Here is a 15,956-nt window from a genome sequence, read left to right on the forward strand (position 1 = left end):
CTCACCTGCCCACACCCCTCTCACCTGAACATGCACAGAAGCCCCCAGAGGCAGCTGGCTGCAGGAGCAGCACCTGAGGGATAGCAGTCACCCATACAGCAGAGTAGCGGATAGGCAGCAGCAGCAGCTTCTCTTGCCAATCACCTGCTGGAGTAGGCAAGGAAACTGAGAGAGCATGATGAGAGGAAAGAGAAATAAGAACTGTGGGTCTCGAGTGGAGTAGGAAGAACCACCAAGTACTGTGGAGAGTTAGGATTTAGGCAGGATAGGCAAGGACTGGTCAGCATAGAAAAGGTGAAATACAGGTGACTTCATACAGTGTTTTCCTAGGTCAGTTACACCTCCCTTTTGTACAGTGGCAGACCATTTACTGTTTGCAGTCTATAAAGCCCACATACATTTGATTACTTTTTTAAATTCCCCACAGCGACTAACAAATAAGCTACACATTTATTCTTTCCCTTATTCCTTTAACGTTACGGCTGGATTTCAAATGCTCTGGGAGAGTTTTTAAACTCTGTCTATAATACTTATCAAACTAAAAATCAAAACAGATGGCTTGAGAATTGGAAGCCTTTATGGAGTAAAATCCATCCCTGATGTAACTCCTTGGTCTTCAATGTAATTACACCAGGGATAAATTTGGCTTGCCCTCTTTACTCATAGGAGCACCAGGGAGAATAGTGTGCACACATAAAACTAAGAAGAACCACATCAAAATGTCAAAGTAACAAATGTGCCAGGAAGACATCAAGTAGGGAGGGACACAGCTACAATACCAACTAGGAATCCCATTGATTTCAGTGTGATTACATGATCTTAAAATTAGGATGTGCTTAAGTACCTACATATATTATCATTAAGTTTCATGTGTACCACACAAAAAATTGAAGTTGATTCAAGTATTACAAGATGCGCTTTGGAAAGTTGATATTAGGGGTGAATACATGCTTTTTTTCTTATTTGTTGTCCTATTTCTAATTTGCATTTTAGTTGGTAGAAAAAATTTTGTCTAAACATGCCCTTTTCTACTGTTCAAGTTTAGTTATTTTTCCAAGAGAGCCATTTGCAAATATGCAGCAGATGAGAACATCAATTAAAATTTCTTGTGGAATAAAACATCTAACCAAAATTAAATACTCAGATAGTAATTGTTCTCAGTTCTTTATAAAATGGACTTAGTTCTGGTGAAAGGTGCTGAATTGAGCTTGCTGAAAGCTGCAGCCATTATTTCACTGACAGACAAGATAAAAGCTTTCCCTATTACTCCACCTCAGTGCCTCAAACCTGACCTTAATGGACAACCTCTCGTGACAGAGTAGTTAAATCAGCAATTTCTCTGCATAGACTGCCAACAAGAGTGCTAACCCGGGGAATTCTGATGATGGTTTGGGGAATGATTCCATCTGTCCATTAGGAATTGGACTGAGACCACCTCTGCCACATGCTGGTAAACAGCCATCAGACAACAACAGCTTTCACTACCTGCTGAAATAGCACTTCCTCGTTTCAGCCAAAGATTTCTCATGGGGAGATTCTACTCATGTTCTACTCGTGTTGATTTTGATGACCTCCTATTACTATTATTATTTATTTATTCTCTGTATTACCAAAGTGCATATGATGTCTCCACGATCGCACTCTTTACCACTAGTATTACAGCTGAGTGAGATTTTGTGAGCTGAGTGTGTTTTGATGTCACAGTTGCTATTAGGGCCTGATTCTGCCACCCTTATTCATGTTGAACAGTATCTTATTCCGAGAGTGATATCAATGGGAATACACATGGTAATAGGCTACTACTTACCATAAAAAAGGTTGCAGAACTGGGTCTTAAATGTTATTAAAGGAAAACTGCAAAGGTTTGCATGTCCTTAATCTCCACTATAAACACAGTAGGTTCTAGGTCCTGGACTACATGGCTAACGATTGTTGTATGTCTTATTTTCTATTAGCAATCTGTTCACAATCGAGCCACAGTACAATTCACCGCTACATATCCAAATCACACACAGTGAGATTCTTGCATTCAATTACTTCTTAAAAAAATAATTCATTCAATTTGCAAATGGATTGGCCACTAACATAAGAAAAACGGTAGACTTCCAGTATTTTGAGTGATGTGCTGCACCTGCTTCCTGCAATTCTAGTCAATATATAATTAAAAATATAATGTAACAATAGTCCACACTTAAGAAGAATTAAGCCTTTGCTAAGGTCAGATAGACTGCTTACATAGAACAAGCCAAACAATAAAGTAGTTTCTAGAATTTGAAATACTAAGACATTTACTTAACATAAATGACAAAACAGTAATATCATGAATGTTTATAAAGATAATTATTGTTTATTGGGCAAAAACATGCTCGTTGTACTGGTACCATCTCTCCTTGCCTTTTAACCAATTCTCTGTTTAATCCTCCTGTTGTTTCCTGGCATAAATCAAACTCTTTGGATCTAGAATAGTCTTTTTAATTGACTATTTGTACAGCACATAGCACGAAAGGAACATGATATTTTATTGCAGTCCCTCGGATTACTGTTGTACGCATAATTAATAATAATAGTAGTCATAGAGGTCTACTTACCGGGAAATGTAGATCCCTTTAAATAACCAATAACATTAGAAATTGTCTTGTATGTTGGGACTGTCTGAACATTTAGACTGATTATTCGCTTTTCTGTTGAGATAAAAACAAAAAATGAGAACATTTTATCTCAGCCTTTATCAAGCCACAGAATCCCGTAGGCCATCAATTTCCCCTCTTTCTTTCTACCCACAGAGAAGAGAAGAATGTATTTTACACTTATTAAACTATATAGATTGCAGACAAAAAAGGTAACTATCCTATCTCCCACACTCAGGTAACACTACAACCTAGGTTGGTACCTCAACAGTGGGGATTGAACAAGGGACTTCTAGATTCCAAACACATGAGCCTCTACTGATTGAGATGAAAGACTCAGCTCTAGTAACTGAGCTTACAGCAGCCTCATCAACCCGTGCATGTGGCCCAGTCACCATTAGAGGAGGACACAATACCATATGGTCTGGGTGTTACACACTATCTGGCCAGGGAACTTGTCCGGCACTTCAGAGGCCCACCCAACTCACATCCCTATATGGGCTGTCAATTCTAGTCTCTTAAGGAGCTCCCCAGCAGCATGATGTTTGGAGTTGCATCTTAATGGCATAATTGAGCCAAATCAGTATCAACATCCTTAGCTGAAAAGTGACTGAACCAAAATAAAATATTCTGTGGAAAGATTGTTTTGTTCTTAAGCTCACAGACTATTATCCTTCCAATGTTGTATTTTCTTAAACAGTTTGTTTTCAAGTCTTGCTTCCTGAGCAGTCTGGAGCATTTAAATGATGAGTGCACTGGAATATATAAAATAAAACTAACTTGTGTCTGTCTTTATCAGAAAGATTTTCAAGTTCAGGTTCATTCTCTGATACTTTTGTAATGAGTTGATTTTAAAATTATATTCAGAGTAAAACCATTTCAATTTCATTAATTTCCTAGACCTTAGAAATGGATGGTCAGTTAATGATTGAATCAGGTACAACAATGCCAAGATTCTTCCTTTGCTTTCAGGAAAATAGTTTTAAAAAATAAATTACAGGTCAAAACTTCAAATTATTATTCAATGCCTTATTCAGGCAAAATGCTCAGTATCATCAATGGATATGCTGTCGTGTAAGAACTCAGTAAGAACTTAATAAGGGCTTTGGCTCTGCCACAGAATGCAGTGGAAATGCCCAGTGAAGTCAGTGGAAGTTATGAGTGCAGTTCAATAGAAAATTCAGATCCTATTAGTATATAATCACCACTGATAATTTCCATGGCAAGTCCTCTCATATACCTATGTTAAGGTTAGTGTTCTGATGAACCTTATCCTTCTGACATGTATTGCCATAGGTGTCACTGACTCTCCTGAAGGAGAATGCCTTAGTTGTTTTATATGCTTTGTAAAAACCTCGTATTGTACCCTGGAATTTCAAATAGAATTTCTAGCTTTGCCCAATAATGAATCCAAAGAATTCCCACCATTGGCTTTCATAAAATACAGCTTGAAAACACCTTGTGGTATATGCTCTACGAATTATTCCCAATTTTGGATATAAAACCATTCTAGAGCCGAACGGCTCCCTCTTTTTAAAGCATTTTTCAAGCCAAAGCTGATTTGACTTCTGTTCTAATCCTACAGCATTTAATAGTGGTATGTTTTATTAGGCCCCAGTTCAACAAAGCTTAAAGACGTGCTAAGCCCCACAAAAGACAACTAGACTTAACCATGTGCTTAAGTGCTTTTCTGAGTCAGTGTACACACTGGCTACTGAGACTTGAACTGACGACAAAGCAACACAAAATTTTCTTCTGTCAAGTGATATGTTTTGGAATCAGATAATAAAATGAATAGACATACTGTACAATACTCCAGTTTAAAGTGGCTTAGCCTTAAAGGCTTAGTACACCTGACAAAAAGGCTCAAGGGGGTTTCCACGGCGTATACAGAAAAAAGTAAAATCTAATTTTCTTTAAACAGTTCCGACAACAAATCTTGGTTCCTGATGCTACATGTCTGATGAAAGACTTTAAAGGTCTTGACAACATTATCTCTTTTCCCTAAATTCTTTGGCAAGCTATAAGAAGATTTTAGCTTAATACTGCTTGAAATACACATTAAGTTTCTCTAAGCCATAAAACGACTTCAGAACAAGAAAAGAAAGTGATTTATCGATATCATTAATATTTCTGGATTATTTTATTATTTTTCTTTTAAAGTTCTCTTGACTTGAAACCTGCCCATTGTTATCTAGCTAACATACATATCCATTTGTTACTATCACGGTTACCCATCACACAAATAGAGACAAAAGTGCTCCACTGGTTTCCATTGCATGTAATGGAAGCTGTTAAGTCCTCAGCACTTTTGAAGAGCAAAGTCACTTATTTAGAAGCTGAAATAATGATTAGACTCGTTTAAAAAAATAATCTTGCCCCAGGGTCACACTGACATTGGGTAGAGAATATTTGGGCTCAATTTTCAAACATGTTGATTCAATAAGATTTTTAAATCCTTCATTAAATGCTCAAATTGCCACTTAGGCACCAAAATGTCAGTTTTATATGTTATTTAGGCACTTAGTGGGATTTTAAAATGCTCCTAGACACCTAAAACTCACTGATTTCAATGGGAGTTTGGTACCTAGATGCTTCTGAAAAGACCACTTTGTGCCTAAATACCTTTAAAAATCTAGTACCAGTTTTAGTGTGGGATTTGGAAATTTTCTTAAGACACTAAGGTTTGAAAATTGAGCTCCTTCTGGCAAAATTCTTCTCCAAATACATTAATGAGACTCCATTAACCCACACATTAAAGTTTAGGCATATGAGCATCGGAGTAAAGTTGAGCACATGCAGAAATGGAGCTTCAGACTAACATTTTGCAAATTACTCCGCCGCGTTGCAGGAGTCCACTTGTGTGGAATAACTAGCAGAATCAGGGTTTAAAGATGTAATTCAGTCTCTGATGAATACACAACTTCCACTGAAGTCAACGGGAACTGTGGCTGAATTTTTCCCTGAATCACAGAAACTTGAAAGACAAGATAATAGTCCTGGAAGACTGGAGAAGGGCTAACATAGTGCCCATCTTTAAAAAGGGGAAAAAGGAGGAACTGGGGAACTAGCGAGTCAGCCTGATTTTGATTCCTGGGAAGCTACTAACTACAGCGATGTATAAAACATTCAATTTGCAAATACCTGGAGGATGAAGGGGTCAACATGTATTTATCAAGAACAAAATCATGCCAAACCAGTGATTTCCTTCTTTGACAGGATAATTGATTTGGTGGATAGGAGAAATGCAGTGGATACAACATACCTGGACTTCAGACAGGCTTTTGACAGAGTCCCACATGACATTCTGATAAGTAAGCTGGAGAAACGCAGGCTCAACAGAACTACCATTAAGCATAGGTGCTGGAACTAGTGGTGTGGTGGGTGCTGTTGCACCCTGTGGCTTGAAGTGGTTCCCATCATATACAGAGTATATGGTTTGGTTCAATGGCTCTCAGCACCCCGCCCCTATAAAAATTGTTCCAGCACCCTGCCAATAAGTGGATACATAATTGGTTTAACAACCGCAAACAAAGAGCTACTATTAATGGAATTATGTTGGACTGGAAGGAGGTCTCAGGTGGGGTTCCACAGGGACCTGTTCCGGGTCTGGTGTTGTTTAACATCTTTATGAGACCTGGATGTAGGTATAGCAAGCATACTGATCAAGTTTTGCAGATGACACAAAGCTAGGGGAGGCTACCTATGTTTTGCGGGATAGTGCTAAATTTCAGAGGGATCTTGATCAATTGGAGAACTGGACTACAGACAACAAAATGAAATTCAACAAGGACAAACAGAGTACTACACTTAGGGAAGAAAAACCAAATGCACAAATACAGAATGGGGGAAAACTGACTTGGCAGCAGCACTGCTGAAAAGGACCCGGTAGTTGTGGTGGATCACAACTTCAACATGAGTTAGCAATGCAATGCTGTTGCAAAAAAAGCAAATGCAATTTTAGATTGCATTAACAGAGGCATATCATGCAAGTCACGGGAGGTGATAGTACCACTCTACTCGGCGCTGGTTAGGTCTCAGCTGGAGTTCTATGTCCAGTTTTGGTCACCAGTGTATAGAAACGATGTACAGAAACTGGAAAGGATCCAGAAGCAAGCAACAAAGATGATCAAAATTCAAAGGGATGGAATGCAAGCCATATGAGCAAAGGCTGAAGGAACTGAGTATGTTTAGTTTGGAAAAGAGAAGATTAAGGAGCTACATGATAGCCGTCTACAGCTACTTCAAAGGCTGTCGTAAAAAAGATGGAGAAAAGTTGTTCTCTTTTGCCACAGAGAGCAGGACAAGAGACAATGGGTTCAAACCACAGCATAGCAGATTTAGGAAACTTTTCCTGAGATATAATCTAACTGTAAGAACAGTAGGTCAATGGAACAGACTGCACTGGGAGGTTGTGGAAGCTTCTTCATTTTTCACAGAGGGGCTGAATATCCATCTGTCTTGGATGGTTGAGACACAACGAATACTGCATCTTGGCAAGGAGTTAGATTAGATGACCCTTGCAATCCCTTCTAACATTATGGTTCTATGATGCTATGATAAGATGACCATTTTAAGTCACAATTAAAACGAAACTTTAAAATAAAGGATTATGATGCTGTATGTAATGTTACAGTATTTCAAGGAACACTGAATTCTATCAGGGTATTTAGCCCCACATTATATTTGCAATACTGCTAACCTCAGATATTCAAAAATCACAAGTCAGGCCCCAAAATATAATGAGATAATAAATTTAGGGTATTTTTAATTTGCCTTTAGCTTTCAGAGCTACTTGGGCTCACATTTTCAAGTTCCACGGCCACAAAGGCTAAAAACTTATTTTTGCTTAAAAATGAAAGCTGAGATTCTCACAAAATTACCTGTCTCCAGGAGGTGAAGCTTTAAGAAAAATGTCAAATATTGCAAGACTTAAGGTTGAGAGAGTTTACAACACTGCATTAAGGAAGTTCATGCACTACCTAACATGGCACAGGAGACCAAACTGGCTACAGTATGTTTATTTCACATGGATGATATATGAAGATGTACATAGATTGGTATATCACATTTTGCATATGCTGTTAAATGCACTAACATGATGTATACACTTTAAAAGCTGTACCTAACAGCAGATTTGTCCATCATTTAATTACAATACTTCACCTACATTAGACATTTTGCAGGAGTAATTGACATAGTAAAAATTGCATAACTGCCACATTAGAATTTCAGGTTACCAGCTTTTTAAAACCTTCTTTAAATGTAAAAATTTATTTCAGTTTGTTGCCAGTCTTTCATCAGGTATCATTTTCTGTAAAGAAATCGACCCATTCCACATTTTAAATCAGATGATAAATAATTTCAAATATATGTCTTTATAAACAGGGAAACGTGCCTGTTTCATCTAAAATTGGATCTTGATGCTGGTCAATGAGGCAGCAAAATATTTTGTATTAGATAATTTATGCACTGCATTGCATCTCTGAAAAAAGTAATTCTTGCATAACAGTGTATTAAATTGCATATGCAGAAAATTGATACTGAATATATTGCAATGGACAAAATGCTAAGTATACTGTAAACATATTTGTGCAATATTTGACATAGCAGAAGGGATGAACTGAGGCTCCTGCAATAAAAAGATTCCTTTCACACTCTTTTCCCATGCAAGTGACTGATCATCTGAATTCAGTCTCTTACAAATTTGAAACATCCCTAATTATTTTCTCAGTAGTCTTTGATTGATTAGCAAATTAATATTGTCCAATATCAAAAGCATTCTTCTATTAACATGTATATTCATAATACCTGGCTTGGTCTAAAGACTTCCATAATTAAATTTTTCACTACTTGATTGAATCCTGTGGACCTAGACTAAAAAGATCAGCAACAAAACTAGTTATACAAAAGGTTTCTGAGGGCTTGTCTACACTGGCAAGTTTTGTCAACAAAAACTGGCTTTTGGTTACAAAAAAGCAATAGCATACACACTGCCATGTGATTTTTTTAAAAAAAATCCACCTAGTTTTGGTGACAAAACACTTTCACACCTGCGAGAGACTTTTGTCTTTTCCCCTCCATTTTTTGTCAACAAACATTCAGTGCAGACACCAGGTTTTTCTTCCATTTTATTGGCCTCCAAAAAGTATCCCAAAATTCCCATGCTGCCACTCTGGTCAGCGGTTTGAACTCCGCTGCTCTGCAGCCAACCCGCCCCTCTCCCTTGCAAGCCCCAGAAATTTTAAATCTCATTTCCTGCTTGCTGGCTTCCCAGAGGAGTTTCCCAGGTGGCTTCCCAGATCAGCATGGCTGGCTATCATACCAAACGTGCTCCCGCTTGGACTACCGCTGAGCTGTTGAATTAGGAGAGGGAGAGGAGTCTGTTCAGTCGCAGCTGTGAGTGACCCATAGGAATCGGGACGCATATGGGCAAGTTTCTCGAGGCTTGTGCAAAAAGCGCTATGATCAGGACACACAGCAGTGCAGAGCGAAGATAAAGGAGCTCAGGCAGGCATACCATAAGCCGCAGGAGGCGAACTATCGCTCGAGTGGTGCACCTAAGACCTGCCACTTCTATAAGGAACTGAATGCTATCCTCGATGGTGACCCCACCTCCATCGCCGATAGCCCCGTGGATACTTCAGAGGCAGCAGAAAGAGGGGAGAACCCAGAGGATGAAATTCTGGATGAAGAATTTGAGCTAGAAGAGGATGTGGAGCTCCCAGCGGGGTCGCCCGGTGGGGCAGGCAGCCAGGAACTTTTCTCCACTCCAGAAGTACTCAAAGGGGAGCAGGAAGCAGATGAGGCTCTGGGTAAGTTTCTCTGGCTTGTGTAGGGAATCAAAAAGTGGGATGTAGGTAGTGTTTTCTGTGAGCTGGACATCGCCCTACATAGCTAATCTGCATGGCCAAGCAGGGTGTCGATGGACATCGAGACCTGCAGAGAGGCTCTGGAAAGTTTCCAAGAGGTACTTGTTAATCCTCAGCCACAGATTCCAAGGAATTGCAACCTTGTTAGTTCCCCCACTGTAGAAAACTACCATGCCATTTAGCAATCACTGGAGCTGGGACCAAAGTGGCACATAGCTGAGCTGCACATAGACCGGGCTGAAAGCCACAAGCATTCAGCAGTTGTGCCATGGTTCTCTGGTCACCTGCAGCAGTGAGATGTCAGCCAGCAGATTGGCTGCCTGTGAAAAAGTGTAGGATAATTTTAGAATGAGTTCCCTGCAAAGCTGCCCTGCAAGCCGTGACCTTTTTGTCTGTACACACAACTGCCTTCCCCCCACTCCCAACACTCACCAAGATTGGGGTGCTCGCGGAGCTGTGTGCCTGCCTAGAGTCTCAGAGAGAAAGTGATTGCTACTCGCAAAAGGCCCTTGTTACTAAAATGTTTCAATCATTTCTCTTCTGTTCAGCACAGACCTTGAAGAACATCCCCTCCCCCCCACAGCTTCGGCAGATAAGAAAAAATCCTAGGTGCAGCAAAGACGACATGTTCCAGGAGGTGCTACAGCGCGATGAGAGACAGACCAGGGAATGGAAAGAGTGCTGGGAAGCCAAAAGGCCCTGAGTGTAAAGAATGTCTGGAACTCAGTACTTAAAAGTGGCTCTAAAGAGGGCACACCTGATCTGGTATGGAGCAGATGTGTCACACTGAATATCTGAGACAACTGTGAACTTCAAAACAATCCATATTACATAGATAAATCTTGCCATAGCCCACTCTATTTGGCAGAAGTAAAGATGTTATTTTTTTCTGAGAGGTCCAGGCTGCTGTTTTGTGACCTATTAACCTCTAAGAATCACCCAGAAGAATGAGGACTGTCCTCTTTTGGGATAAAAACTCAACAATGAAAGCTTTTTTGGAGTGGGGGGAGAGAATACAACTTATATATCTTGGTCTCTTATAACTATGAAGTCTGCAAGGAAGAGGAAGAGTAGAAAGAAAGATACTACAAGAAAATGCTGTAACATATGATGATTAAGAATGAGTATCAGCAGCATACAGTTTAAGATTACTTCTTTCTATAAAATTCTATGAAATAGTGAGGCTTCCATTTCAAATAGTCACAGGGCAGAAACACATAAGTATACTGTGCCATCTAGACATGGAAATGTACATCACCAAGCTCCCTTGTGGCATTTTCCTCCATTTGTTCTTCTGGATGTGTAGCATGATGCTCATGTACTATGTGAAGAAATGACAAGGTTGTTTGCATATTGACATAACTGAGTGATGACACGGTCAACATTATTAAATGAGGTTCTTCCAACAAGCTCTGAAGGAGAAACACATATAACAGTATCACAGTGCTCCATTCTACTACTGCAATGCCTGTCAGAGAACGTTGTTTGCCTTAGACCAGGGGTCAGCAACTGGCAGCATGCGAGCCGATTTTTACTGGCTCCCTGCTGTCAGCCAGGGTCCTGGCCACCGGCCCCGCTCAGCCCGCTGCCGGTCTGGGTGAACGGAACTCCTGGACGGCAGCAGGCTGAGCAGGGCCGGCAGCCGGCTGAGCGGGGCCGGCAGCCAGGACCCCGGCTGGCAGAAACTGGCGGACAGAATCCCAGACTGGCAGCGGCCTGCCTGGGGGCCTGGGGTTCTGTCCACCGGCCCCGCTCAGCCTGTTGACTGACAGAGTTCCGTCCGCCAGCCCCTTGCAAGCCGCGGTCTCTGCTGCTGGCCCCGCTCAGCCCGCTGCCTGTCTGGCTGAATGGAACCCGATAGTAAAGAACTAACACCAGTAACCAAGCAAAGTGAAATTCTGCTAAACGCAAACCTCCCCACCTAGCTCTTTCATTGTAAAAGTCAAATTCTTGATTCAACCTCCCTGATCTACAAGTCCTAGAATAGCCTTGAACAGAGGCTGTGAAATATACCAAACTGAGCAAAATTAACATCGCAATTTTGTGGTGTGCATCTGGGATCCTGCACTAACACAACTCCACAAACCTCATTTTCACTTATGACTCAAGGTAAAATTTTAAATACAGGTCTCAAGTGCTTGTAAGGCTTGAATATTAACCCATCTTCATCACTAAACCTCCAAAAAATAGTGCTATTGAGTGATTAGAATGTTTCGTGTAGCTTCAGGTGTAAAAGATAGAATTGCTCAGATTCAGATGTATTTCACGCGTGGGATACCTTCACAGATAATAGTACATCAGAAACTCACTAATAGGCACTAATAACTCAGAGACCCAATTTAAATGACTGAAATTCGTGAACGAACGAAGTAAGTGAACGAACAACAACAAAGCAAGGTTTCTGCAAGACAAAATGTCCTTTGTTTATGTTTGTAACCCTTCTGCCCGTCAGAGTTGGCAGCAACAAGGGCCGGGTTCAATATCTAGGGGATCCATTCCAATAACACAATGCAAACCGGCTCGAGCCCCCACCCAGTGACCTGGGACAAATATATACCACCCCCGCTGGGCACCTCCAAGAGGCAATACTTCCCCTCTCGCAAGCACATAGCCTGAGTGTAGCAAAAGCCTTTTAATAACAGAGAGAAACAATGTGGCATTATGTTGGGGAAACACCACCAACAGGATTCATAACACAACCCATGAGCAAAAAAAAACCCACCCCAGGCAAATTGGGGCATGCCCTTTTCCCTTTGGTTCTTGAGTCCAGCAACCCCAAATCACCCAAAGTCCCAAAAGTCCAATGCCCCAAAAGTCTCTGTCCCTGGTCAGGGCAGCCCCAGAGTTCGAAAGTTTATCTGCGGAGCTTTACCTCCCAACCTGGGTGGAAATGGGACGGGGGTAAGAGGCACCTTACATGATCTGAAGCTGACCGCCCCATAGCTCCATAGCGGCGCTCCGCTCCGCCAGCCGCCCCACAAACTCCTTCGCTCCGCTGCACTCCGCTCCGCCAGCCACCCCACGAACTCCTTCGCTCAGCTGCGCTCCGCTCCGCCAGCTGCCCCACGAACTCCTTCGCTCAGCTGCGCTCCGCTCCGCCAGCTGCCCCACGAACTCCTTCGCTCAGCTCCACGACCCACAAGCAGCTCCTGCCATCCACACACTGCTCCGCGTCGAACTGCTTCACCAGCCGTGCCGCAAACTGCTCCACAATATATCTTCAGGCTCCCCCACTACTTAACACAACACTCAGTGATTTCAGCTCTTAGGTGAATTCAGCTTGTAGTAGGGGAGCCCCAGTGCTGGTGCACTGTCAGCCCAAAGTGAGCTCAGCAGCCTATAACTAGACTTCTAATGAAATCAAAATTAGCTCTGATATTCCACAGTGGAGAGAGGAGGAAGTGCAATTAGCATGGAAGGCCCTCACCAAGGGGCCCATGCCACCAAGTATTAATACTTGTCCCCAGCCTCTCTCTATTCACACAGTTTTGGAACCCATGACCCTTGCCTAGCGAGTGCTACTTAGTTGATGGTGAATCCCTCCATCATAACAAAAGGCCACGTACAGTTCCAAGCACAGTTCCCATAATCAGGGTAATAACAATTTATTCTTCCTGCCCCAATAACAGAGACGCTGGGGATCCCACAGCAGCCAAAGTGACCATTTGAGCAGCTATGGTCTCATTCTAGGCGTGGTGGGTGTGCCTATGCAAATGACATCGGCCCCTGAAGTTCTTTTCCACAACTTGCCACACCTCACCACCAGATGTCAGGGTGGAGCTCATCCTGACACTGCTTACATCCTCCCCCCAGCCGAGACTTTGTCGTCCCGACAAATCACACTCCCTTTATACCAACTCATTGGTTTCCTCCAAAGGGCCTCAGGAAGCCCACTTTAGCTTCCACAAGCCTGTGTGCTAAATGTATTGGCTCCTCACTAGTCACCCCAGGTGCATCATAAGTTAACCGTTTCACTGGTCTTATCACCCTGTCTCGTCTATTGAGAATCTCTGTTGCCGAGGTAGGGGGAACATCCTCTTGAGTGACGGATGGAGAGGCTTCCCTGGAGGGTCCCTCGGCTACTGGCGTAGGCCCCTGCACTCCTAGTTCTAACGCTGGAGGGTCCAAGGTGCCCAGGACATCCTCTACCTGTCTGTCCCCATTGTCCAGTAACCTGTGTGTGTCATCACAGGGGGGTCTCATCAGCAGCACCAGGGTATCAGAAAGGGGCCTAAATAGTTCCGCCATTGGGTTTAGGGCGGAAGAGGGAAAACTCTCGTTTGGTTCAGCTGATCGAGACTGAAATCTTGTCTCCATCCCAGGATACACCAGGGTTGTGTCTTCCTCCTCAGACTCACTCTCAGATGTGCAGAATAGGGGTAAGTTAGCTGCAGGGGGCCCACTGTCTGTGTTGGATGGCGGCTTTGGTCTAGCACCTCTGTTCTGCCCGGCGGCCCTGCCATGGCCCATCTCATAAGGGGTGCTTACCAATTCCCCCACAGGGAGCAAAAGGTTTCTATGCACCGTCTTTATTTGCCCTGGACCGTCTTCAGGTTTGATCTTGTAGACCGGCAGATCTCCCAGCCTTTCCATCACCAGGTAAGGTATTGCCTTCCATCTGTCAGCTATCTTGTGTTTGCCAGCAATACCCAAATTTCGCAGCAGGACTCTGTCCCCCAGCTGGAGCTCCTGCGAACGCACTCTAGCATCATATCGATGTTTGTTGCGGTCTGCGTTCTTCCGAGCCGCAGCGGTAGCTAAGCGATAAGCATCCCGCAGCTTTTCTCTTAGTCGGGATACATATTGCTGATGAGTTTCATAGCTATCTCCATCCTCTGATACACCAAAGCACAAGTCTATGGGTAATCTTGGTTCTCGCCCAAACATCAAGAGATATGGGGTGACTCCCGTAGCATCGTTCTTTGTGGCATTGTAGGCATGCACCAGAAATGCGACATGCTGGCTCCAGGTTGCCTTCTGCTCTGGTCGCAAAGTTCCCAACATATCTAATAGGGTTCGATTGAACCTCTCTGGCTGAGGATCACCTTGGGGGTGATAAGGCGTTGTCCTAGACTTTTTAATTCCTGCTATCTTCAGCACCTCCTTCAGAAGGTGACTCTCAAAATCCCGCCCCTGATCAGAGTGTATCCGAGCCGGGAATCCATAGACTGAGAAATATTTGTCCCACAATACTCGAGCAACGGTGGTGGCCCTCTGATCACGTGTGGGATATGCTTGTGCATACCGTGTAAAATGGTCAGTCACTACTAGAATGTTTCCAACATTCCTCTTGTCTACCTCTACAGACAAGAAATCAATGCATACCAACTCCAAAGGTTTGTTGCTGGTGATGTTCTTGAGATATGCAGCCCTCGTGGGCAGAGTTTTCCTTTGAACACATCGAGCGCAAGTCTCACATTTCCTGCGAACATCTTCAGCCATTCGGGGCCAATAGAACCTACTACGAATAAGTTCCAGGGTCCTCTCCATCCCTAAATGCCCAAAGTCATCATGCAGGGCCCTCATGGCCAGGGCTCTGTACTTTTTTGGCAGCACTAGTTGTGCTCGTTGTTTTTGTAAAGGGTCAGTGGTCATTCGGTGTAGCACTCCCTGAATCAGTTTTAGTTTGGTCCATTCTCTCAATAGTAGTTTACCCTCCGGGTTAGGTGGGACAACCGCAGCTGGGCTTCGCCCCTCCCTTTTGGCAAGTAGTGTATCACGAATGTCAATATCTTGCCGCTGGGCTTCTTGCCAGTCAGCCGCATTGAGCATGGGCAAAGGAGATTGGTCTAATGCAATATAGTTCACTGAAGCAGAAGGCATGCATTCAGGGGGCAGGCCCAAAGCTTCTGCAACACATCCCTGAAAGCCCTCATGGGCCTCTGGCTCTCGGCGACTCACACTGCAAATAGCTCTCACTCCATCTGTGGGTATCACAGCAACTTCTGGAGCCTGCGGACGCCTGGACAATGCATCTGCATCTACATTGCTTCTCCCTGATCGGTACTGAATGCTGAACTCATAGCTAGCCAAGGCAGCCACCCATCTCTGCCCTGTAGCATCCAGCTTAGCACTTGTTAACACATAAGTCAGTGGATTGTTGTCTGTCCACACCTGGAACTGAGCACCATACAAGTAGTCTCGAAATTTCTCAGTGATGGCCCATTTCAAGGCCAAAAATTCCAGCTTGTGGGTGGGATAGCGAGTTTCACTATCAGACAATCCTCGGCTGGCAAAGGCTACAGGTTTACATTTGCCTTCCACTTCCTGGTACAGGACTGCTCCCAGACCCTCCAAACTGGCATCAGTATGCAGGATAAATGGTTTGCTTGGGTCAGCAAAAACTAGGACTGGAGCATGAGTTAGGCAAGTAATGATTTCTCGAAAAGCCCTTTCACATCTCTCATCCCACCGTGGCCCAAATGGTGCAAAGGGGCCATTGTGTCTCTGCACAGGA

At 43.1% G+C, this 15,956-nt stretch overlaps 1 protein-coding gene across 1 annotated transcript in view; it reads right to left on the reverse strand.

Moving 5' to 3' along the window:
• NAALADL2 (N-acetylated alpha-linked acidic dipeptidase like 2) overlaps window positions 1-15,956 on the reverse strand; it is a 517,216-nt gene that overhangs the window by 226,691 nt on the left and 274,569 nt on the right. Inside the window, exon 6 of the mRNA XM_077827191.1 lies at window positions 2,589-2,681. Within this exon, the coding sequence (XP_077683317.1) occupies window positions 2,589-2,681 (93 nt within the window). The remainder of the gene's footprint in view (window positions 1-2,588; window positions 2,682-15,956) is intronic.

Source organism: Eretmochelys imbricata, chromosome 9, assembly GCF_965152235.1.
Source record: "Eretmochelys imbricata isolate rEreImb1 chromosome 9, rEreImb1.hap1, whole genome shotgun sequence".
NCBI lineage: Eukaryota > Metazoa > Chordata > Testudines > Cheloniidae > Eretmochelys > Eretmochelys imbricata.